The sequence below is a fragment of the Oncorhynchus tshawytscha genome, linkage group LG34, assembly GCF_018296145.1.
Source record: "Oncorhynchus tshawytscha isolate Ot180627B linkage group LG34, Otsh_v2.0, whole genome shotgun sequence".
NCBI classification, from domain to species: Eukaryota; Metazoa; Chordata; class Actinopteri; order Salmoniformes; family Salmonidae; genus Oncorhynchus; species Oncorhynchus tshawytscha.
The window spans coordinates 4,101,214-4,128,427 of record NC_056462.1 but is presented as its reverse complement, the minus strand read 5'-3'; the positions used below and the strand labels follow the sequence as shown (position 1 = coordinate 4,128,427).

The window sequence follows — 27,214 nt, the reverse complement described above, 5'->3', positions numbered from 1 at the left end:
GGGAGCTGGTGTCGTCAGTAGGTCAGAGACACGAGTCTGACTCTGACCCCAATCCAACTGAAGGAAGAGGAAGCCATACCTCACTCACATTTGCCACTGGAGCTATTTGTTAGAAATGAGAATGCAGCTTTGCATTTAATGTGCCTTGCTCAGTTGTACTAAAGGCAATTGTGTGTGTACATCAGAGCATATGATTGTGTTATTACATTTGTATGCAAATTAAAGCTGCCTTGTTCATTCATACATAGGATTCATTCCTTTTTTACAAATGCAAGCAGATAATAATTTTGTGGTGTAATGTTGCTAGAACACCATAAGGTAAAAAACATACTACTCATAGCATGTTTCAACAGCATTGAAACATGCTATGAGGAGTATGGTCAAGCTTCATGAAATGTATCGATTGTTGCTTGTGATTGTAAATCTATGACCTCCATTGTCCTGTCTATATTGTATGATTGGTCCTTGCAATCTCGGTTCCATGGGACGACCCCATTGAAGTTGAAATAAAAAATGGTTACGGTTAGGTACCGTTATGATTAGGGTAACGGTAGGGGTTAAATTTAGGGTTTAGGGTAGGGACGTCCCAAGGATCTCGGATAACACTAACCCCAAATGATTGGCCAGAACAGATAAGGACTTGCCCATGTATTAACCACTCCCAGCTCGCGCTTTCTTCACGTGATATTAAGACAGACGTTCCAAAGTTAAAAACAGACTTTGTTTATTTTTCAGATCGCTGCTGAAAGGTGCACGGACTAGTTCTCTTTGCTCATCAGTTTTCTCATGCTCTTGTCAGATTTATTGTGAAAGAAGTAGTAGTTATATATTACTTTCATAAAAAGAAAGTGTTGAATTTATTTGATATTAATTTTGCTGCTGCATTTCATATTTTGGGGGTATTATAGCTGACGTTATATAGCGCGAGCAAGCGAACTGAGGGTGAGGATGAACGTTCTCACAATTTTCGCCATGCATGTGCATAACATCAATGTATACTTTAGATGCACATTTTGTTTGTTCACGCTGTTTTGCACGTTTCTGCTATTTGTTTTCGTGACAGATCAAACGGTGGGGATTGCTATTAAACGGTAAACAACCATTTCAAGACAGCGCCATGGCGACTGAAGGGGAGACATGGACCACCGTTCAAAAGCATGATGGTGAGTTAGTTGAATAGCATATGCACGAATGCATGCTTATTTCAAGGCAGTAAGTCGTTTGGCTTGAACGAGGAAAACATGTTTGCCCACTTCGCTATTGTCTCAAAGGGTTGGGTTGCAGTTCCAGCCACACTCCACCATGTGCTCTCCGTGCTCGAGCACTTGTACTAGCGCGAGACAGTTAGCAATGAAGCTAGATAGCAAGTTAGTTCGACGGCCAACTCACAAATTGCTGAACGACAAATTTGAGTCTGTATAGTTTTTTTATGGACCCATTGTCTTGCTGGGCATATGTGAACACACACTAATATTTAACCCATTCGAAACGTGTGTTTTTGCAGTGTCCTAACTGGCTAGCCAGATACGTTAGCCTTTCGCCAATCAACATGCTGTAGTACACCGTTGTTGCGCAATCACTAGCAGTTATATACTGTCCTGTCAAATGTTTAAATTACGGACATTTGCTGACACATTTATTTGTATTAAGGGTTGTTTTGTGATTAACGTTACTGCTTTGAAAAACACATTACCTGTACCTCTTGTCTGGAATGTCCATAAACATTGATGCAACAGTGCTTTCATTTTTGGCCAATGATTAAAAACCATATAGCAATCTCGGTAATTTGATTAAATGCTAAATACCCTGACAAACCCCTTTGTTTGCATAAGCATGCGGTCAAACGACGAACTCCATGTTGTCAAACAACACCACGCCCCCTTACTAGAAGCGCAATCCGTTGCGTGCAATATCATTTTTATTGGGATACTTGAAAAATACTTAAACATCTGAATAACTTTTATGCATATTAGTTAAATACAACGTGTATGACATTGAACATCATTCATTATGTTGAATGGGACAGATTTGTAAATGAGCTCAACTCATCCTTTCTATCAGAACTACACAATGAAACCAAGATAATATTAATAATGAAATACACATGGTATAGAGAGGAATAGTCCGATAAATACTATATTAACTACAACCTAAAACTTCTTACCTTGGAATATTGAAGTCGCATGTTAAAAGGAACCACCAACTTTCATATGTTCTCATGTTCTGAGCAAGGAACTTAAACGTTAGCTTTTTTACATGGCACATATTGCACTTTTACTTCTCCAATACTTTGTTTTTGCATTATTTATTTGAGGCTACATTTATTTTATTGATGTATTATATTAAGTTAAAATAAGTGTTCATTCAGTATTGTTGTAATTGTCATTATTGCAAATAAAATAAATTAAATCGGACAATTTTTATCGGTATCTGCTTTTTTTGGTCCGCCAATTTGTATCGGCGTTGAAAAATCCTAATCGTTTGATCTCTACTTTATACCTGGTCAAACAACTCTGGATGGCAGTATGTACCCTTTCAGTTTGTTTGCCAACTCGTAATAGTAGAAGAAAATTGACTACTTCAAAATGGAGATGGCCTCAATCACGCCGTCTGTGTGCTCACAGACACCATAATGGGACATATACAAAGATTATATTTCTGTTTGCCACATACAACTGGGAAAAAATCTATTTGAACGGCCCTCCAACTGGTAGATACAAGTGGGGAAACTAGTCGATCATCCTTCAGCTCCAAGTGGGAGGGTTAATTTACCATTTCAAGTTGTGAATACCAGTTGGATGCATTTGCACACTTTGAACTCATTGAGAAACACCCAATTTGGCTAATAGCCAACAAGCTGTGTCAACCATAAACTAAAAGTACAGCTATCAGGCTTGTAAACAAATTCTAGTGTTCAAAAATCATATGAATAGATTGATAAATGCAACTACAAAATATTTTTAATGCAAGGTAATTTCCTTAGTAGGTGACGTCACAGGTCGCCATGCGGGAGAAGTCTGACTTCAGCGACGATAAATAAGTTTCCCACAAGGAATTACCAGTTGGAGGGCCGTTCAAATGTTTTTTTCCCCCCAGTCTTATGTGGTAAAGAATGATGAATATCAGCTTTACATGTCCCATTATGGCATCTGAGCGCACGGGCAGCGCCAGTGAGGCAATCTCCATTTTGAAGTAGTACTTTTCCTTCTCTACTACTTCTATGTGTTGGCAAAAAAAAGTGCAAGGGTGTGTACTGTCAGTATGTTGCCTTAATACCTCTTCAAACAAGGTTAGTGATTTAATGCCACCTATATTTATGGAATGTGTGTAATTCATTGGCTGATGACCTGTATGGAATCGTGTGATCCTTCCTTCACCGATGGGAAGGCCCACCCAATTTGCCCACCCAGTTCACCATTTTAAAATGGTGGAAGCCCTCAAGGGCAATGTACATTCCGAATTGGGTTTTATCTATCTGGAGTCCTATCTAACTCTGGTGGGAAATTCTCACTTCCCACTTGGTTACTAATGCAGCAATCAAGCCTTACAAGATTAGTGACGTGGGCATGTATAGCTCGCTATATGGACCAATAGAAATGCTTGATGTAAGGCAGGTGCTTAACCTATTGATACTCCCCATCCTGGATCCGGGAGCGTAATCATCGACTGACACTAATTAGCATAACGCAACGGACATAAATATTACTAGAAAATATTCCTATTCATGATAATCACAAGTGAAATATATTGAGACACATCTTAGCCTTTTGTTAATCACCCTGTCATCTCAGATCTTCAAAATATGCTTTACAGCCAAAGCAAGACAAGCATTTGTAAGTTTATCGACAGCCTAGCATAGCATTATGTCTAGCTAGCAGCAGGTAACTTGGTCACGGAAATCAGAAAAGCAATCAAATTAAATCGTTTACCTTTGAGCTTCAGGTGTTTTCACTCACGAGACACCCAGTTAGATAGACAATGTTCCTTTTTTCCCAAAATATTATTTTTGTAGGCGAAATACCTCTGTTTGTTCTTCACGTTTGGCTGAGAAATCGACCGGAAATTGGGGTCACGGAAACGCCGAAAAATATTCTAAATTCGCTCCATAATATCGACAGAAACATGGCATTATCTATTCGATAATATATCCACCGGGACAATTGGTTTTTCAGTAGGACCGATTGGAAAAATGGCTACCTCTGTATTTTACGCGAGAATCACTCTGAGAGCCATCAGCTGACCACTTACACAATGTAGCCGCTTACGGGTATTCTTCAACATAAATGCGTAAAACTACGTCACAATGCTGTAGACACCTTGGGGAATACGTAGAAAAAGTAATCTGGTTGATAGCCCATTCACTGCTCAATAGGGACGCATTGGAACGCAGAGCTTTCAAAACATGAGTCACTTCCGGATTGGATTTTTCTCAGGCTTTCGCCTGCAATATCAGTTCTGTTATACTCACAGACAATATTTTTACAGTTTTGGAACTTTAGAGTGTTCTCTATCCTAAGCTGTCAATTATATGCATATTCTAGCATCTTGTCCTGACAAAATATCCCGTTTTACTTTGGGTACGTTATTTTTCTAAAAATGAAAATACTGCCCCCTAGTCACAACAGGTTTTAATGTGAAATGGGTGCCCTTTTTTATTTATAGTTTATAGATTATGGTTTGGAGATCGGGTTGCAATTGTGTCATTTGTTCAAGTATTACTAAAACCAACCTACAATTCCTACTTGGAATTTCTGATAAGGATTCAAATAATGATTACAATTCAGTGAAAATATTTTATTCATGAACATTAAATCCAACAAGTGTTAAGCATAATTAAAGCCAGGGTTTCATTCTAGTGTCACGTGTGAAAATACTCAAGTTATTGCCATTTGTAAAGTACATGCATTGGAATTTCTCCAACAACAAAAAAATTGTTGCTAAGCAATTAGTGTTGAAAGTCATTTTGATTTCCTTTTTTTTTTTTTTTTTTTTTACATAATGACATTTAAAAAATGGAAATGACTATGAAATAATAAAATTTTGTATATTACTTGCTTTTTATTTAACTAGTGTTATTTTTAATTCCTCCGTCATCTCATCTCTGTGCAGGCAGTAGCAATCAAACAGCCAGACAACATTCTCTGTGCACCCCATACTGTACTGTCTTTAGTCCTCCTATATAGCTAGGCATGCTGCAGAGCTGTCTGACAATCATTTTTACTAGTTCTTCAAAGTAGATCGGGCATACTTTTATGAACTGTCTTTATCCCTCTCTTGGTTGTGTTCTTCTCTCATGCGGTCTGTGTGTGTCTAACATAGCAGGCATAAACGTGTGTTCATCTCGGTCCGAGCCTGGAAAAATGGGCGCAATGGATTATGGTCATTGCAGTTAATTACCACATTGTTGTACTGAACTAGGCTGATTTTTTTTTTTTTTTTTTTTTTTTTTTTTTTAAATGAAAAACTACAACTCCCTTCAGCCCAGCGTCCCACATAGGCCTTGGCATGATTTCTCTCCTGCAGGAATCGGCGTGCTGGGCTCATGAAAAAAACGAAACTAAATGGAATTCAAGTAATTGAACCGAATTTGTCCAATTAGTTGTTTAATAACTGATTTTTTGTTGTTGGGGTTAATCACTCAGATCTACTGAAAATATTTTAAGAAAACACCCCCCTCATATGTAAGACAAGAAAGTGCACTTTAATGGTACCCTCTATAGTGTTGCTCTTCCATATGAGCTCTGTTGGCCCAAGTCTACTCGAGGAAGGCCTGTCGCGCTTGGTTAAACAGCTCAGCTGCTGTGGTGGTAACACTCCCTGTCAAAGACGCCTTTGTGTGGGTTGGAGTAAAAACCCTTCCGCAAACAGGCCTATGTGGGTCTATTGAGTTCAACACAACTGTCTGAAATTATTTCACCCTTGAAATGCTGCAACGTCCACACCACCGCTTACATATAGCCTAGCAGCAACTGGAACAAATTGCATTTGAATTATTAGTAGTATACTTGTTTGGTGACATTCTGATAATATACTTGCTTTGTCATGTCTTTATTTTATGATTATCTGACGCAGGTGTGGAACGTAACCCAGCTTTTGAATGGAGCAGCAACCTGCCTATCGAGTATTAATGTGATAGGCTGCTGAAATAGTGTTATTTTAGCAGCATTGTAGGGTACTACCTGTCAGCAGAACATGTATATAGACAGGCTGAAAAGTAAAGCATACTGGAGCGTGCACTACACTGAAACGGCCGCTTAATTTCAAAATGAGGACCGAAGACAAACCCAGCTGGGAAAAGATATAGCCTGTCCGAAATGGCACCATATTTCCTATCACCCTATGCTATTTGGTATGCAGCTTAAGTCTAAGCAAAAGACACTGAGCCTCATTGGCTCTTTTTAGTGCCAACGATTATCTACTCTCAATGTGTCAATTAAAGGAGGCCAAAACAAAACTTTTAAAAAAAGCCTAATTCAATAATAGATCTAATTGGAAATTGTCCAATATCTTCCTATTTAAGCCCAGTCAACTCGTCTGTCTGGACAATCCTCTGTTTGTCCACCCCTTTCTGACAGTTGGACAACCCCCCCCTCCCCCCTCAGGACAGAACCATCAACCAACCACACACCTCCCTCTCCCTCCTTAACCCAATTTGTAAAAACACAACAGATAAGTCTGTCTAGGATCAGGCCCCAGAGTGGTTGTTCGTGTTCAGCAGGGCACATCGAATAAATACATTTAGCAACAGAAATTAATTTGTGCTGTGGGTCCAGGTAGTAGCATCTCCCCCTTTCACCCGGTTTGAAAGCAAATTCTCCACACTGAACACGGCCATGTCGGACGGCAGTTTTGGACTGCATTTCATCATGTGAAGGCCCCCTCCCTTGCCTTGTCTTTAGGGTTGCAAGACTTTGGTAACTTAACCAAAATCCTCAGCTTTTCTAGAAATCCTGGTTGGAGGATTTCTTGCCTATTCCTTCCTGATTCTAATCTTCCAACCAGTTTACGGAATCTTGAAAAAGCTTACGGAATTTTTCAAACCTACTTTAAGCCCATTACCACGCGGACTCCAATCTTTTTGGCTGTAAGTGACCTTACTGAACTGCCACTATCACCTCACACACAGCAGCCATTACAACTGTGGATCTGGGTCAATTCTCCCAGCTCCACTGACCCCCAAGGCCCCAGCCTCTCACCACATCCAAGCCAGTGCTAAGTGTAAACAGTGTACACACACTAGGGATGTGACAAATGAACAATTTTGCTTAACCTTTAAACTGCACATTTTTACATGTTCTGTTAAAATTTGAAGACAAAAAATCTTAAAATCCAATGTAAATTCACAATGCAGAGTAATGGTCCTGTTACGCATGTAGGACCGCTAAGGCCAGGCAATGAAGTTATATCTACCGCAGTCATATACCCTTGAATGCAACTCGGCTACTGCAAGTGTACACTGGATTTTTAACGACGACACGAAACCTTCTCTGGAGATAGTTTCGAAGCGCCACTGAACTGGTATTTTACTTGTCTGTAAAGGAATGCTGCTTCTGAAAGGAATGCCGTCCACTAGGCGACCAGAACTGTCAATCAAATAATCTTGAGCTGCCTGCTCGCAGACCACTCTTTCCTAAAAAAAAGTACTTTAAAGTTAGTTAAATACTGTGACTTACCAAGACATTTAGTAGAAAGATGAGTCGATTCATAGCGGAAAAGGCTCTGAAGCCCAATTCGAGCGGCTCGTTCAGTTTGTCTCAGTTGTTGAAGCTTGTAAATATTTGTATGAACATATGTTATGTTTGCTGAAAATAAACACAGTTGACAGTGAGTACTTTTTTTGCTGAGTTTATATTTTAATCTTTAACTAGGCAAGTCGGTTAAGAACATTCTTATTTACAATGACTGCCTACCGGGGAACAGTGGGTTAACTGCCTTGTAAAGGGGCAGAATTACTTTTTTTTACCATGTCAGCTCGGGGATTTGATCCAGCAACCTTTCAGTTACTGGCCCAACGCTCTAACCACCTAGGCTACGGCAGGTCGGCCACCAGACAGACTGAATCAGGACCGTGTACTAGGCCTATCTATCAGCAATCAAAAGCTGTATTTCCTGGCTTGCAATGTCTCGCAACGTCAGCAAAGCAGGGCCTATCACCAATGAGTAGGCTAGGATATTCTATACGCTACAGACTGAACACACGCTCGCAACATTAGTGTAGAGAGAGGGCAGGCGAGCCAGCTGCAATGTGATTTAACATTTTGTGGGGAGGGGACGATGACAATTTCAGTTAGAGATCCCAATTTCATTCAAACGTTCACACACACAGGCCAACTGAATACCGTTTACAGTTATAGTGGGAGTTAATCTCACGATTACCCATGTAGCCTACTGGCTACTAACACAGGAATGCAAGGGGTTGTTTTTGACAGCAAAGTTCCCCGCTGACTTGGATCAAGCCCAAAGCTTTTAGGAGGATCTGCTGTCTGCCCTGCTGTTTAGTGTTTTATTTTTATTCTGGTTAATTTACTAAGGGTACTGTAATACTGTTACGAGGAGTGATTGAGAGAAAATGAGTTTCAGACTGGGGGGGTAGCCTATGAGCTAGTAATATTATTGTCTGAGTGCTGGTGGGGAAGTCTGCATTAAATAGAGTGCAGAATGGACCTGTCTGATTTGCATCAGTCATCGCCAGGCAGAAACTTGTCACTCACATTTTTAAAAATAGTTTTTGAATCCACCAATTGCAATACAGTTGACGGATTCAAACATTTATTTCAAAGGACATATCTGGACACTTATGGCTACAGAAAGCACTTCTACATACAGCTAAGCTGCCTATGATAGACACTTGTTTAAAAAAAAAAGTAAAACAAACTATACTGAAGTAGAAAAACTAGTTTCTAGCACGTTCAGTTGCCTATACAGTCGGTGACAACCCACATGGCCTCAGACCACAGATCACTGCATTATAAATGTCAAGAGGTATAAAGTTACCTTTGCTTGTTAGGTAGCACTTTTTGTTTTTTGGGTTTGCAATGCTTGACTTGGCAGAACCCTATTTTCCTCTCTGCTCTCTTCCTTTTCTTCCTGTTTCCAATTGGCCAGGCCTGTTTTTGGCTGGTTGACATTGGTCTTTCCCTAATTTACTGCTCTGGCATGTGCCTATTTGAAGGGAGTTGGAGGAGGACGAGAGACTTGGTCAGTTGTTTACAGGCCCAGGGAGTGGTTCTGACCAATGGTAGGCCGGCCCACGCTTGTGTTTAGAATCAGAGAGCGAGGACTCATCTTGTGTATGTGCATACTGTACAGCAATCTGTTACAGCTTTTACACCCTGTAGGAATTCTCTTCACTTGTTCCATGTACTGACTGCTAGCTCATTTGAATGATTGAGGTACCTGTGGGGGTCCTGGCTCATACAGCCCTTCTAGGAGAGCAGGCACACAGGCTTTGTCCCAAAGTGCACTACTTTTAAACTGGGCCCACTGGGCTCAGAAGTAGTGCAATATCTAGGGACCAGAGTGCCATTTTGGATTTAGGCACACACAGCACTCATGGCCAGTAAAAGTAGTTTGGCTGGTGCTAGCTCCACTCCAGTCTCCAGACAGTGCTGGATCTGCTCTGTGGTTGGGCCACCCTCCTTGTCCCTGTAATCTATAGGGCCATACCTCCTCTTAGGGCTCTCCAGTGGGCTTTGTAGGAGGGCTCTGGGGTATTCGTTACACCCTTAGAAATTCCTGCTCCTCTTGAGGGGTCATTTGACTGGCTGGGCCCAACACTGCCATATGTAGTCAGACCCATGCAGAGGATTAGCGACAAGGAGGATTGAAAAAGCCCCCACGTCAGCATCCCCCCCATATGCCCTTTGCTTGCCCCCACCACTACTAGGGCTCCACTTCATTTGTTATTGTTCCCACAGGATGCTTACAGTACACTGGGACTTGTCCTTTTCCCTGGCTCCATACACATGAGGGAATTATATGTTTTGTTAATCCTCTAACAGTCTTAACTAGCTACTGCACCTGTGGGCTGAATGGCTGGTGAGTGCAGGAGAGTGTGTGGCTTGTGTTGTGTGGTCCGTGTCCATAATAAACTGGGATTAGTGGGTTTCCCTGGTGTTGTAAGGGCAGAGGCCTTTGAGTCTTCTGTGTGCACAGGCTACCATGTGCCTGCTAAAAGGGTCGCCGCACAACTGTCTAATATTTGGAAGTTGGCCAACTATGCTGGCGTAGTCCTGGCAATGTGTCTTACTGTGATTGGCATAATGCATGTAATTATCTCGTTCTCCTGGTCTGTTATTGTAGCTCAAAGGTGTTTCGAGACTTAGGTGTAGACTATTAGGTGCGTTTTGGTTTGCATATGTTGTGTACGTGTGGACTAGCCTCTGTGAATCACCTTATTAAGCTATGTAGTGTGAGCAGCCACCAGCTGGTAACGTCCCACGGGGCCTGAGCATGCTCTGCTGTTTGAACTGACGTGTTGTTGATGTTGGAGCTGGAGAGATTGAAGCGCTATCGTTGACCAAACCATTGGCTAGTCGTTTATCACTAAACCCTTTAAAAGCAGATAGGACTGATGGGTTATGCTTAACAGACCAATATTGATCAGAACTGACCTCCGTTCACCCAATTCTTGAGTTGACCTGATAATATAAGGCTTTATCGTGAAATAGGGAGGAGGCTCGACACTTGACAGAGGAAGGTAACGGCCTAGTCTAAAGCTGGACTGTTTACCATTTAAGACACCTTTTTATGATTCTGGCTTCATGGGTCTAAGCAGTTTGGTTAGTAAAGCTCTTAAACTCTGTAGGGCCCCATTCGATCGTGCAGTTGATAACATTGCATAATTTTCTTAAAGCAGCAATCAGCAGTTTAAACAACAAAGATCTCCCTGCCACTGTTGTACTAAAGCTGGGGGATGGGCTGGAGAAATGGAACCACTCTCAAATGTATAGACCGAGCTATCAATGCAAGGACTAGTTTTTATCATGTTTTGAGGCTATACAGTGTTTGTTTATGAACATTGGAGAAAAACAAGCATGTTTTGGATTCTGATGGGATAGGACAGTTCAACTAAGATCATGAGGCATTTATAGGTTATATTCTTCAAGATTCAATGGTTACTTGTAATTAAATTAAAGTCACAAAATTGATTGACTTCAGATGGACCCTTTAAAAAAAAAAAAAAAAAATGTTTAAAGCCACAAGCACACAAAAATGGACACGGGCACATTTTTGACATGGCAGAACCGCGTCCGATGTGAAGCCCTTTGGTTGTTGGTTTAAAAGGTGCAATATGCAGAAATTGCTCCGCTACGGTATACTGGGGTATTTGGAAATAACCACAGGATGGTTTTTCAATACAGTTTAAACTATTTGTTCAAAGTTTTTCTGTAAATGATCATATTTGTAGCTACGTTAAACACATGCAGTCAACTAGGAGATAAGATCACATTCTTCATTTCACCTGTCACATTATTTTACATTATGAAGCTTACTGTTGAGCCAGTCATGTGTTTGTTAGCCAATAACACGATGGGAGAAAGCGGGAGTAGGTGAGTCCAACTGTGTATTGACAGGTGGGCCAGTAACCTGCTTCAAATCGCAGAGCCGACTAGGTGAAAACTCTGTGCCCTTGAACAAGCCACTTTACCAAAATTGGTTGTGTAAGTCACTCTGGATAAGATAAAATGTAAATTTTTCTGAGTTGGTTCATATTAAGAAATCAGTCAATTGAAATAAATTAATATGGCCCTAATCTATCAATTTCACATGACTTGGAATAGATGTGCATCTGTTGGTCACAGATGCCTTTAAAAAATAAATTGGGCCTCAGGATCTCGTCAGTATTTTTGTGCATTCAAATTGATAAAATGCTATTGTGTTCGTGGTCCATAGCTTGTCTGCCAATACCATAACCTCACAGCCATCATGAGGCACTCTGTTCACAATGTTGACATCAGCAAACTGCTCGCCCACTTGAAGCCATACATATGTAGTTGTATGGCCATTGGAGGCAGCTTATGGTAGAGAAATGAACATTACATTATCTGGCAACAGCTCTGGTAGACATTCCTGCAGTCAACATCTGTGGCATTGTGTTTGTGATAACTGCACATTTTAGTGGCCTTTTGTCCCAGTACAAGGTGCACCTGTGTAATGATCATGCAGTTTCAGCAGCTTCTTGATGCCACACCTATCAGGTGGATGGATTATCTTGGCAGAGGAGAAATGCTCACTTACAGGGATGTAAACAAATGTGTGCAAAAAATGAGTAGATTTTCATGCATATGCAACATTTCTGTGATCTTTTATTTCATGAAACATGGGACCAACACTTTACATTTGCATTTATTTTGCTTCAGTGGATTAAGTTTAATTTTTTTGCTTCAATACAGTGATCAGGGGAGTGCAACTTTTTTCCTTCACAGAAAAATGCATTGGTGCAACACATTCGGCAGAAAATGGCTTCATTTTCATCGGATAACAGAAGTGCAATGCTATTTGGCTGGCAGCCACAATTTTTCTTAGCAAGCTCATATAATTAAGGTCTTCTTTTCTAATGTTTATCCTAGAAAGAATGTAGGCAGCTACATTTCCCAATGTTTAGCTTAAAATGTATCTTGCATTTTACCTGAGAAAAGTAGGCTACACCGAAAATTAGAGGAGAAAAGTAGCTACACAGTCGGAGCTCTTTTCTCAGTGGAGAAGTGCAACTGAAACACAAAATTAGTCTTGAGACCGAGCAGAAATGACATTACCCCCCTCTTCTCCCCAATTCCGTGATATCCAAATTGATAGTTGATCTTGTCTCTTCGCTAGAGGCGGAGTTATGCGTCCTCCGAAACATGACCCGCCAAGCACCGCTGCTTCTTAACACTGCTCGCTTACCCCGGAAGCCAGCCACACCATTCAACTGACGAGCGCGGTCAGCGTGCAGGCGCCTGTCCTGCCACAAGGAGTTGCTAGAATGCGACGAGTCAAGGAAATATCCTGGCCAAGCTCTCCCCTAACCCGGGGCTCCCGGTCAAGGGCGGCACCTCAGGAGTGTAGCAAGATGTTTTTTTTGGTTTGTTAACTGTGGCTGAATTAATAAGGAAGACGGGGCATCAGTGTTAGCTTTCTGCCGTGTTTGAGAAATCTGTATAGATGCTGCTAGCTTCATTTCCTTGCGTTTTCTTTTTCTTCAGTTCTCTGCCCATCTGCCACCACTCTTCTCCGAGCAGAGCAGGTAGGCCTGTTGCCTTAGCGACTCCAGAGTTCACACAGAACAGCCAGTACTGTTCTTCCTTCAGACAAGCATGCGTCAACTTTGTTCAATGTCTCACATTCGCTTGTAAGTTTCCAAACGTACTAAAAATGACAGCCTCCTACCTATATATGTATACCTTTTTATAAGTTAGATTGCTTGTCTTTGTAGTTAGTTTTTTTCATTTGCGCTTGTTAGCATATTTAGCAAGCAGCCCCCATGGAAACGAAAATTCACATAGAAATGTGAGTTTGGTCAGGTTGCCCAAAAAGTTATTGTTATTTAAGCTATTCTCAAAGGTTAACATGTGTCCTGTCCATTTAAAAAGCCACCCGTCTCAATTTACACTAGACATTGTCCACGGTGCCAAAATAACGTTGCAGGTATGAGAGAATTCGTTATCTGTAAGGGAAATAAGTCTCTTTTGAACATCGAGTTGTGAATATTCTCCTTGACTGGCTCTCTCTCTCTGTAATCTTTTAGTTATCTCATGACTGACTGGACACGTTTCTCATACTTGGGGATTCTGCTTGTGTAATTTGTGGTAGAAGTGTTGGCAGTTGACATCCAAATAGTTGTCATGTTTCCACAGACCTCTAAATCTTCTGAATACCCATCTCCATAATTTGCAACACTGAATGTAGGCTACACAACCAAATGTATACCTCCTGTTGTCAAAGGTGTATTCTTGTCTTTGTTCACCTGTGGCCACTGGAAGAACTGCACAAAAATTGTTTAATAAAAAAATAGATATATGCAGACATGTATTTAAGCCAACCAGGGTTCAGTCCTGCCGATTCAATGTTATTAATATTTACATGTAATTGATTAAACTCCATACTGCACCTTTTAAACTCACTGCCTGTCCTTGTATCCAATTGCAGGGGTGTTATCCTTCGACGATGTGGACCATCCCTATGGCGATGAGGACGAGGCTGCGCTCGAGGCGGAGGTGAACGGCAACTGGACGCCACAGGAGAAGGCGCTCCACGAGGCACGGCTCAAGGCCAAGGCCAAGCGGCGTGTGCGCAAATCGTCATCCCGCAGCGAGTCGCTCTCTGAGTCGCTGTCGGGTGAGCTGGCCGACGGCGACTCCTACAGCTCCAAGGGCAAGGTGCCCGTCCCCAACGACCGCAAGTCCAGGACAGGCAAGGGCCGTGGCCTGCCCAAGAAAGGTATGTGCTAAAAATGCTAATAACCTTTGAGATGGAAGACTAAATGGGGCCTGCCTTTGAAAGGTCTGTGCTAGGCTAATAATGCTAACTATGCTAATAATGGTTGAGATGGAAGTAATTTACTCTAAGCCCTGGTGGTCTCGTGCTAGTTTTGGTCTGGGGCCATAACAGTTTGTTTAGGATTGAAGTCTGGTAAACTGATCATAGAGCAAAACCCATATTCTAAACGTGTCTATAGTGCTAACTGACTAGCACTGATGTTGATGTGGTCCTTACACTACAGGGGGCGCAGGGGGTAAAGGTGTGTGGGGAGCAGCCGGGATGGTGTACGAGGTAGAGGAACCAGATGTCAAGGACCCCAACTACGATGAGGTTGCACAGGTGAGGTGTACGTGTGTGAACAACATGAGCGCTCTCTAACCCCAACCTATACAATAGAGCCTCTGCACGCACCCCTCTTCTCCTGTACACCAGTGTCCCACGTTGTTACGACAACAGTTGCTTAGATGAGGGGTCTACTATGGGCCAGGTTCTTTCGGTCTGAGGGTTGTTGCTTATAATTTGTTTATATTTTTTACTTTAAACACATCAGTTAAAAGTGGATGTCACAGGCTTTGTTTGCTATCCTGTGTAGTGGGAAAGTGCCTCCAAGGCTAATGTTTAAGAGAACCTAGAAAAAGAACGGTGCAAATTGCAGTTTGGCCTTGAGTGCCGCTGTTTCAGAAACAGTACTGGAGCAGTTGTTCTGTGGCAGCAGATAACTAGGACAGAGTTGGTGACACTGGAGCGCAGCTCTACTGACCTCTAAAAGTATATAGCCCTATGGGCCTGCCCCTGGTCAAAAGTAGTGCACTATATAGGGAATAGGATGCCATTTGGACGCAACATTCTCTTGAGACACAGGTCTGCTCTCCAGCATATCCCAGTAGTAGTGTGTCTGGGATCCCCACTAGCTAGGTGGTATGTGTCATAAGGGAGTGGTTAGGGTCCCATGGATCCTGTTTGACCCATGGGTCCTCCTCCCTTCCTGGAAGTAATCGCTCATCAATCACGGCTGGGTCTGTGGAAGTTAAATGGTGTGATCAAATTCAATCAAGTTAGATCAATGGTTACTTTAAGGGAGTTGCAGAATATGTTAAAGTATTCCAACAATACCAGAACAGGTCATTGGTGCAGTCTGAACATTTGTGGTTATTCTTAAAGGTCAAGTATACTTCTGAAACCGGGAGGGGAAAACAGGAAAGTGAGTCAGTGTATTGGGTAATGGCTGAAACCCTCCCTCCCTCTAGTGATATTTTCCCCTTTTTTCAATGCAGGTCAAAACAATAGAGGTCTCACACTCCGCTCTAGTTTCCTGAAGCCCTGCTCACTGAGGAAGTTTGCTTTCTCTTGAATCAGCCAAAGGCACTCATCTGCTCGTGTTTAGAAAAACCTTTCACCAGAGCGACTGGGGTGTTAATATTAGAAGTTTTAGAAGTACACTGTGTGTGTCGGCAGCACTTGGCACAGAACTGCTGTCTGCTGTTACGTTTGCCATATCCCGGCCATTCAGCCTAAATATGATGGCAGTTATTGACCCCTGCAATATACCTTAAAGGCCCAGTGCAGTCAGTGATTTTCTTCCTGTGTTTTACATAGATTTTGACCCAAGGTTGGAATAGTACTGTGAAATTGTACAAATTATGAATTTGCCCTTTTTTAGTTTAGTTTGGCCTTCCATGGTGACGTCATTATGTAGTAAATTAGTTTTCGCCTCACCACTTGGACAGACCTAGCAGAATTCTTGCTTGAAAATTGCTCTTTGCTAAGAAGCCATTTTATTTATTTTTGACCATTAATTGAAAACAATCACAGTAAGGTACTTCATTGTTACCCAGAAATGGTTTGATATTGAAATAACAACAGCTGCATTGGACTTAACAAATGCATCAGTAGCATTTCAGAATTACAGGCTAATCCTGCCTAATGAGCGGGCCGGCCATGTTATTAGATGGCTATTCCTGACCTATAATGTCCATTTTAATTTTGAAGGGAGACACTGTGTACGCAACAGTTGTTCCAGAGGTGGACGAGAGGGAACTGGAGAAGACCGTCAACCCCATCGTACGGGAGTACTTTGAGCACGGGGACACAAAAGAGGTCCAAGTAAGTGTTTGATGTTGTACTAAAGAGAGGAAGAGGTTGGTTATTTGAGGAGGCCTTTAGGTGATGGTGCATCCATTTTTGTTTACTGTTTTGTCTCTACCACGCAGAGTTCCGACATATCATTTTACTTCACGTTAACTGTCTTTATGTGCGTGTTTCTCTTTCTGTGTGTGTACCCTACCCCCTCTTCCACTCCCAGATGCTGCTGAAGGAGCTGAACCTGGGCCACCACAAGTACGAGTTCTCCAGCCTGGCAGTGTCCCTGTCTCTAGAGGGGAAGGCCAGCCACCGGGAGCTCACCTCCAGGCTGCTCCGTGACCTGGTCGGCAAGGTGCTCTCGGAGTCCGACATGGCCCGCGCCTTCGACAAAATCCTCAAAGAGCTGCCCGATCTTATGCTGGACACGCCAGAGGCTCCACAGGTACTGGATTGGGGGAAAATACATTGTCTTCGTCACAAGTGGCACTTTATTCCCTATTTAGTACACTACTTTTGACCAGGGACCAAGGGTCTCTGGTCTGAAGTAGTGCACTATATAAGGAATAAATAGGGTGCCATTTGTTATGCAGTCTTTGTACATTTTCTTCAAGACAAATTATAATTTGTCATGCTGCTTTAAACCCAACCTCATTTTTTTATTTACTTAGAATAACCGATCATATACCGTAGGTTTAACCTTTAACTCTCTCCAACTCTACAGATGCTGGGACAGTTTATTGCCCGAGCCATCGCAGACCACGCTCTACCTATGGCATTCCTGGACCGCTACAAAGGCAAGGTGGACTGCGACCACGCTAGGTGAGCAGGGGTTAGAGGTCAATTCTCATTATAAATGTTGATGAAAATTCAAGTGTTATGCATGAAACTTTAGATAAACGTTTACCTTAATGCAACCGCTGTGTCAGATTTTTTTTAAACTTCGGAAAAATCATAATCTGAGAACAGCGCTCAGAGCCCAAACCAGCCAGAGAAATATCCACCATGTTGGGTATTCAGCATTATTCATAAATAGCATTATAAATATTCACTTACCATTGATCTTTATCAGAATGCACTCCCAGGAATCTCAGTTCCACAATAAATGCTTGTTTTGTTCGATAATGTCCATTTATGTCCAATAGCTTCTTTTGTTAGGGCGCTTGGTAAACAAATCCAAAAGCGTGATCTGGTCCAGTTGGACGAAAAGTTCAAAAAGTTACATTACAGGGCGAAGAAACTTGTCAAACTAAGTATAGAATCAATCTTTAGGATGTTTTTATCATAAAAGTTCAATTCTGTTCCAACTGGAGAATTCCATTGTCTGTAGAAAAGCAATGGAACGAGGGCTACCTCATGTGAAAGTGCATGACTGAGAACGAGGCTGCAGGCAGACCCCTTAGTCAAACAGCTCCCATCCGGCCCCCCTTCACATGAGAAGACTGAAACAAAGTTCTAAAGACGGTTGACATCTAGTGGAAGCCTTATGAAGTGCAAAATAACCCATATCCCACTGTGTATTCGATAGGGGTGAGTTCAAAAACTACAAATCTCAGATTTCCCAATTCCTATTTGAGTTTTTTTCTCAGGTTTTTGCCTGCCATATGAGTTCTGTTATACACAGACATCATTCAAACAGTTTTAGAAACTTCAGTGTTTTCTATCCAATACTAATAATAATATGCATATATTAGCATCTGGGACTGAGTATGAGGCAGTTCACTCTGGGCACGCTATTCATCCAAAAGTGAAAATGCTGCCCCCTATCCCAAAGAAATTGACCTTAGATCTGTGGCCAACAAGGAACATGGGGGAATAGCCCACTCCACATCAAAGCGGTGGTTACCTACCTCTGTCGCTGATGTCGTCAGATAATCGCTTAAGAACCGCCTATAAGGGGCCAGGGTAAATGTTTCCGTCTTCTCACCATGAAAGCGTAGTCATTCTCCAAGCAACTGAATGATCCCTCTCCAGAACTGATTGTAGCCACATGTCATGCCTAGGATTACCATTTTTGGTTTTACCTAATGTTTAATCTTCCATTTTCTGTTAGCTGCACTACTCCAACCTGAGAATGCAAATTCCAATGCAAATAATACTGTTATTTATTCTGATGAGTTGGGAATGTCCATGTTGTAGTTAACCTGCTGTTACCTGACACTGTTTTGTAATACACATTCCCTGGCCAATTTTATTCAGAAAATCATTTTGTTCTGAATTCATGTGACCATGTTCAATATCTAGCCGTGACTTGACACGTTCCCCTTCTTCTCATTGCGTCTCCGTGGTTATGGTCACGAGGATGACTGTTGTGGTTATTCCCCTCCCCACAGAGCTGCGTTGGACCGCGCGGCGGTGCTCCTCTCCATGAAGAGGGAGATGGTGCGGCTAGACAACGTGTGGGGCGTGGGTGGTGGCCTCAGACCTGTCAAACACCTTGTCAAAGAGGTAAGAGGCCATCGCTGCCAAGTAGACCTGGCTCCCTGCCTGCCAATCATCACATGCCAGTGTTGTATCTTGTGACTCATAACAAAACATTCCAGTTAGACAAGCAACCTCCCATTCCGGATGTTGTCTCTGCATGCATGAAATGTGATGCCTTGTTGGAAGTGATAGGAGAAACTTAATGAGAATCAAATATGGGTAAATGGCAACACCTGGGTTCTGTTTTATTATTTGAAGTGCAATATATTCAGCTATCAGAGCTAGAAACATGCAAAACCAATCAATGGAGAGCTTTGTTATATTTCTCTGCAGCCTTTCATTGTGGATCAACTGTATTTACACACAGTCGAGATTACCTTTTTGTTCTCTCCACCTGAACTGATACTCTCGGTGCAGAGAGACGGGCTCTGTCAGGCTGTGTCCCAAATGGCACCCTATTTACTATATAGTCCCCAAATGTAGTGCACTAAACATGGAATAGGGTGCCATTTGGACACATACTGCCTGTCTGGTGTTCTGGATCTGCACTCGTCTGTTATGTAACGTAAACACAAGGCGGAGAGAGAACTGCATGCTGGGAAAAGAGCCACGGGAAGCCCTGCTAGGCTGATGTCAGCACAACGCTGTCCCTCAGAGCTTGGATCTGACTGCAAAGCCTGGAACAAAGAGGCCAATGCTCACACTCACAGGGTAAACCGATGCACAGGGACACACACACACCTGAGTGCAGGTTTTCAAGTCATGAGGGGTGTGTGCATGCATTTGTATAGTCTAGAGTGGTCAAAGGGGCCTTTGCTCCCTGAACTAAATGGATAATTTGGCACCCGTGTGTGTGAATGTGCACGGCTACACACACGCATGTGATGTGTCAGGAATGAGTATGCAGAGCAAGAGTATTGTGTAACTCATTATATGTTAGTCTCTGTAGGCTGCAGACTCCAGACCAGGTTTAAATTTCCTGCCTGTCCTTGTTGGGCCTCAGGCCCTGATCGAGTGGGTCTTCACTGGGCTACAGAGGGCACACAGCCTGCCAGAACAGGAGCTACTAGCGTGCGTGCCAAATGGCACCTTATCGCCTGTATACTGCATTACTGACCAGAACCCTACGGGTCCTGGCCAAAAGTAGTGCACAACATGGGGGATAGGGTTATTAAGGGAAACAGATTTTGCCTCTTTCGTCTGGGTTTGATCAAATCGCTCTGCCACAGACTACATTGAAGTCAAGAGTATGGATATTAAGAGATTTGAATAGCAGTATCCCCCTGCGGCGTTTTCACACGGATTTGGTACTGTGGTGAGGTTCCCTGGAGCTTTCTTTCATGACCTGGAAATAACCGTTTCAGGGTGTGATTTGACAACATGCTCCAAGAACCGGATGATACAGGGATGTGTGTGTAGTCAGACAAGTGCCCTTATTCCCCTGGGTGTGTGTAGAGTATATTTGTAAACAAAGCTGCCTGTGACTACTGCACAAACATTTAAGCCAGGGTTTATTGAATACCGTACCATTGAATACACAAACCGAATAGGACTGATAAGTCAGTGCTGTGAGTGACTAGGAGTCTTCGTGAGCATCTTTTGTGTCCTAAATGGCACCCTATATCCTTTAGTGTACTGCTTTTAACCAGAGCCCATAAGTAGTGCACTTTAAAGGGAATTGGGTCAGGGTGCCATTTGGGACACAAGTCTGTCTGTCTGTCTGGCTTCTCTTAATCTGGGCTTTTATCCCCCTGGCCGTGCCTTTATGCCCTTATTCTCACCACTTAAACACAGTCTGCCAGAGGACGGGATTGGTATTGTATGGCAGTACCATGCTTACTGCTCAGGGGTGAAGCCTTGGTCACGAGATTGAAGATTGAACACCAGTTAAACCCCCAGCGGCAGCAACCGCTGGAACCCTGCCCCTATTTCACTATGGAGGGGGGTAGTCGGCAGTGTGCCTGCTCCAGCTGAGGGATGTTTGGAGAGGGGGTGTGTTTGGGGGGGCTAGGTGTTCTCTCCTGCAAGTGCTTTCCATAAGAGATTGTTTACAGCTGGGGCCGTACCAACAGAACCAATAAGGCTATCCCAGACAACAAAGACAAAAAATGTACTTGGTCGACTGAGTCTCGTCTGTTCTTTCGACCAATCGATTGGTTACAACATTTTTTTCATATCGACTCATCCTTTGTTTTAATCAAATCAACTATACGCACTGAGCTTGTCTGATGCTTTAAGTGCACCGTTTGATGAAATGACACATGACTAGAGGGAGTCCGACCGCAATTGATTTTATTGTGCCTGGCCGGGCTCAGACTTGCAATAAAAAATAAGACTGACTGACCCATTGTCTCTTTTTCCCTGCTGCAGTGACCACGCTTTCGGTGGTGCTGAACCGGCAAAATAATTATAGCCATTTGACTGAACGGTTCTGTTACCAAAATGATTTGTTCAGGAAAAACATTCCTTATTCCCTCAACCCTTGCTCTCTTTACATGACAGGTGTATAAATCGCATCGGGCCTGACCTATAGCATATTATATTAATACATTTGTTATAAACTCTGAACACCGGAATATGAGAGAGCAAAATGGATGCAGATGACGTGAAAGTTGAAATGGGGGAAATCTTGGTGTGGCCCTTAATTACAGCAAAGACTAAAGTCTCATGCAATTGCCGACATGGAGCGGTTTATTTATTGTTTACGCTAATTAGTCACTTATTTTAAAACTAAAATGCATTTCAAATAATGACTCACATCTGCTGATAAATAGATTTATCAAAGTGCAAATACAGAAACCCAGCCTAAAACCCCAAATGGCAAGCAATGCAGATGTATGTATAGGCATGGGGGCTATGAAAAACACCCTAGAAAAGCAAGAACCTAGAGGTACCTGGCTCTGAGGTACCCGGATGGGACACTGCCATTAACTTCATTGGGATAGGGGGCAGCATTTTCACTTTAGGATAAAAAGCATGCCCAGAGTATACTGCCTCATACTCAGTCCCAGATGCTAATATATGCATATTATTATTAGTATTGGATAGAAAACACTGAAGTTTCTAAAACAGTTTGAATGATGTCTGAGAGTATAACAGAGCTCATATAGCAGGCAAAAACCTGAGAAAAAATCCAAACAGGAAGTGGAAAATCTGAGGTTTGTAGTTTTTCAACTCAGTCCCTATTGAAGATAGTGGGATATTGTTTGTTGCACTTCCTAAGGCCTCCACTAGATGTCAACCGTCTTTAGAATGTTGTTTGATGCTTCTACTATGAAGGGGGGCTGAATGAGTCAGAGGTATGCTATTTCTGACTAATGTTGACTGCGCAACATGGCGGATATTTATTTTGGCTGGTTTGGGCTCTGAGCTCCGTACTCAGATTACTGCATGGTATGCTTTTTCCGTAAAGTTTTTTAAAAAATCTGACACAGCGGTTGCATTAGAGACGTTTATCTAAAGTTCCATGCATAACACTTGTATTTTCATCAACATTTATAATGAGTATTTCTGTAAATTGATGTGGCTCTCTGCAAAATCACCGCATGTTTTGGAACTACTGAACATAACACACCAATGTAAAATGAGATTTTGGGATATAAATATGCACTATCGAACAAAACATACATGAAGTCCTATGAGTGTCATCTGATGAAGATCATCAAAGATTAGTGATTAATTTAATCTCTTTGTGCTTTTTGTGACTCTCTTTGGCTGGAAAAATGACTGGGTTTTTCTGTGACTTGGTGGGGACCTAAATCGTTTGTGGAGCTTTCCCTGTAAAGCATTTTTGAAATTCGACACTGGCCGGATTAACGAGAATTTTATCTTTAAAAGGGTGCCTAATAGTTGTATGTTTGAGAAATTTGATTTGAGATCTGTTGATTTTTTTTATTTGGCGCCCTGCAATTTCATTGGCTGTTGGCTAGCGGTACCCCGTTCCCAGACAGGTTAAGGCCAAATTGTTCTTCAAGATGTTCATAGATGACCAGCAGGGTCAACTAGTAATCAGTGGTTGTAGAGGGCGCAACTGGTTATTACCTCAGGAGTAAATATCAGTTTGCTTTTTATAGCCGAGCAATCAGAGTTCTAAACAGCAGGAGAGGGGGAGTTGAAAACAGCAGCACGTCCAGTGAACAGGTCAGGGTTCCATAGCCGCAGGCAGAACAGTTGTCACTGGAGCAGCAGCACAACCAGGTGGACTGGGGACAGCCAGGAGTCATCAGGCCAGGCATTCCTGAGGCATGGTCCTAGAGCACAGGTCCTCTGGGAAGAGAGGGAGAGCGCGAATTGGAGGGTGCATACTTAAATTCACACAGGACACCAGATGAGACAGGAGAATTACACGATATAAGACTGACTCTAGCCCCCCAGCACAGACTATTGCAGCATAGACAGGGCCAGCATAGACAGGGCCCCGGACAGGGCCAACCCGGCAGGATATCACCCCACCCACTATACACAGCCTCCACACCACTGTACTACCCTGAGAAGGGGCTAACTATAGACTACGAAGAGCTCCTACACCGGCACGACCCCAAGGGGGTGCAAAACCAGACATGATCATGTCAGTGACTCAACCCACTCAAGTGACACACTCCTCCAAGGGGAGGCATGCAAGAGCACTAGTAAGCCAGTGACCCAGCCCCCTGTAATAGGGTCAGAAGCAGAGAATCTCAGTGAAGAGGGGAGCCGGCCAGGCAAAGATGGTTCGTCGCTCCAGTGCCTTACCGTTCACATTTGCACCCCTGGGTCAGACTACACTCAATCATAGGACCTACTGAAGAGATGAGTCTTCAATAAAGACTTAAAGGTCAAGATCGAGTTTGCGTCTCTCACATGAATAGGCAGACCATTACATAAAAATGGAGCTCTATAGGAGAAAGCCCTGCCTCCAGCTGTTTGCCTAGAAATTCCAAGGACAATAAGGAGGTCTGTGTCTTGTGACTCGTCTACGTGTTGGTATGTACAGCAGCGACCTCTATCCAAAGCAGGAGAAAATATAAAATACTATTAGTGCTGCATCATTGTCCTTACGTATTATAACCCTATACAATTTCAGTAGCATGTCTTGGTCTGATGGACTGTGCCATCCCCACTGCCTTCACAATAGATTAGTCTACTCAGACAGGTGTCTTGTACACCATGCCGTTTAAAAAACATCATATCTTCAACTAAAGACTTGTCGACCAACAGCCAGCGAAGCACCAAGTGTTTGCGGAATTGCAGTTGTACTCAAGGTTCATAACTGAACAGAAATGAGGGTTGAGTACTACACACAAAACCAGACATTGTTTGTCATTGAGCATTGTGATTGACTATTTGCTCCATTTGTCCAGCCAGTAATCGCTTTGGAGTCCTCTCCCCGATTCATGATTACCGTTTGACAGGGAAAACCTTGTACTACCAAATAAACCAGGCCCGGTAGTCACTGTTGAGAAATGTCAAACTATAGATATTTTATCTATTGAATTTAGGCTTTAGTTCAGTGGGATAAGTCTTCGATTCTTGGTCGGTCAAATCCACATTGGGCAATATTTTCACCATGGGTGGTGAATGATGGAGTGATTTGATTCATACTTTATCGATATGTGTTTCAGATGAACTTTCTGCTGAAGGAGTACTTGGTATCGGGAGAGGTGAAGGAGGCGGAACGCTGCCTGCGGGACCTAGAAGTACCTCACTTCCACCACGAGCTTGTCTACGAGGTAAACACTACTAAAAGCGCTTTGGGTCCAGTATAGAAGGGCACAATGTATCAAAAAATGTTTTGCAACAGAAGGCAAAAATGTTATTTGGCAACCATATCAAAGATGTTCTAATAAGAGAGGCCACATCCTGTCGTTTCCAATGGGAGGCAAGCGAGCCGAGTAGGTGGGATCAAGTGTCGATGGGTTTTTCAAAGTCTCGTTTATTGGTCTATCAGATGGCTTAGTGACGTCAATAATTGTCATATTCAAATTAAGTTAAAAATTAGATGAAATTTGAAGAGGGAGTAACTAGTCGTTGTTGAGACTTAATGCCACCAAGATAAATAGTTACATTTGATACATTATCTAAATTAGATCAAATGTTTTGTAGAGGGCATTAGCTAAAGTAATGTTACTGTTTGTAGGTAGCTAAAAGTTAGCTATTGTAAAATGCAAGAGAACTGTATCTACATATTTTCTGTTTATAATTTTTTTTTTTTAACTGCATGGAGATCAAATGTTTCATTGAAAATTAGCTAAATCCATCTAGCTCAATCTTCTCACACTGCTGGCCACTGGGCATATTTGGTAGTGAGAGGAAAAGCCAACCAGATGTCTCATTTATACATCCGGTGAAATATCTGTCATCTTTGACTACATGGAGTATCTTCTTTTTTTTTTTTTTTCCTTCTCTATACTGAACATTGTCTTTGCTGTCAGCACAAGGATATTGATAGCGCTACTGTACTTTCAATAGTTATGTAGCTAGTTGGCTATGTGTGCAATGTTGAATATGTGTGGCGTAATCTTTTTAATAATGGTAAGACTAAGTCAAACCTTTTTAATAATTGGTGCTTCTACACCTGCATTGCTTACTGTTTGGGGTTTTAGGCTGGGTTTCTGTACAACACTTTGAGATATCAGCTGATGTACGAAGGGCTATATAAATAAATTTGATTTGATTTAAGTCAAACCTATCTTAAATGCATTTACGGTCCATTCTGCTGCAAATAAAGTTTGATTTGTTTATCTTGCAAACTATTACTTAACATTATTCCACCAGCAACAGTATTCTAGATACTAATTAAATGTAATATGTTACTCAAGATTGCCAAATCCATGCAGTATGGTGAGAATTAAAGCAATGATGCCCCAATGTGGTTAAATAAGGGATTGAAACCTCACTGAAAATAGCAAGATGACCAGCGCCTTTTGTCATTCTTCCTCCACTCTTCAGTCTCATCTTGGTCAAGCTGACAATCCACATAACAGAGAATTTAACACTGTCCATGACATAACCGGTGTTCCAAATGGCACACTGTTCCCTTTATAGTGCGCTGGGCAAAGGTAATGCACTACATAGGGAATAGGGTGCCATTTAGGGCACTTTTTTAAATTTTATTTTACAACATTTTGTACATGAAACATCCTGTTCGGATGTTAGCATGAACTCTAATGCATTTTCTTCTCCTCTCTTCTCCTGGCTGGTCACCAGGCTGTTGTCATGGTGCTAGAGTCCAAGGGGGACACGGCAGTCAAGATGTGTAAGCTCCTCCAGGCCTTCTGGAAAATTGGCCTCATCACAGTGGACCAGATGAACCGGGTACGTCCCCTTACGCACCAGAAAGTACCACCAAATTCACTGGTAGCACTAGCACACAAAAATAACTTGAACTTCTAAACTATTTCCAGTGAAATGACTGCAGGTTTTCCTTTTCCAGCACTACAATTAACATGGCATGAATCAAATGTTAAATTAGTAATTGTCAACGTCAGACCTTGTGGATTTAAACCCATCCGTAAACATCCTCAGTCAAGGCATATTTACTGATTGCTGATATAGCTACAGTATTCGGTCATATTCTCCCTATAACTACAGTATATATATTGTTCTCTGTAGTCACTGTCAAGGCATTTGTTTGTTACCTGACAAGCTCTGAAGTGACTGAATTGATTCATCTTCTCTTATATTGCCCTATGATTGGCTTACTCATCAAGTATTGTGTTGTAACTTCCAGGGCTTCCAGCGTGTGTATGACGAGCTGCCAGAGATTAACCTGGATGTGCCTCATGCCCACTCCATCATGGAGTCCTTTACAGACCTCTGCTACCAGGAGTCTGTTATCACCAAACAGTTGAGGGACTCCTGTCCCTCCAGGTCAGTGTGTTGTAAACTCCCTTTTCATTTAGTCACTTGGGTATAGTCAGTCCCTCCAGGATTCTGCGATTGCATTTGAGAAAAATCAACAATTCCCTGCATATTATGAGGGTGAATCACTGCACTATTTCTGCATAAGACTAAAAACATTGACCCATCACCTCAATGAAGTTATTAGCGTACATGTAAACCCACTCAATGAGTATATGAATTACTTTAGGAAAGGCTTTTCACTAGGCCCCAAGTGTTTTATATTGTATGGCTGAGGACTCGTCTCTAAACTCATTGGTAGCCTATGATGTACTGAAACACCTGTTCTCTGTCCACCAGGGGGCGGAAGCGGTTTGTGAGTGAGGGAGACGGGGGCCTGATCAAGAACTAGTGTGTAGGGGGTTGCTCG

General features: G+C 42.3%; 1 protein-coding gene across 1 annotated transcript; it reads left to right on the top strand.

Annotated features, from left to right (window-relative positions):
• The first annotated feature begins 717 nt into the window (after window positions 1-717).
• On the top strand, window positions 718-27,214 carry LOC112231732 (programmed cell death protein 4). The gene is made up of 12 exons (XM_024398477.2): window positions 718-942; window positions 1,064-1,163; window positions 14,131-14,421; window positions 14,705-14,802; window positions 16,453-16,566; window positions 16,766-16,987; window positions 17,267-17,364; window positions 18,876-18,990; window positions 24,567-24,674; window positions 26,152-26,259; window positions 26,675-26,814; window positions 27,145-27,214. Exons 2-12 carry the CDS (start codon window positions 1,118-1,120, stop codon window positions 27,194-27,196), a joined length of 1,392 nt encoding a protein of 463 aa, XP_024254245.1. The 5' UTR covers window positions 718-942; window positions 1,064-1,117; the 3' UTR covers window positions 27,197-27,214.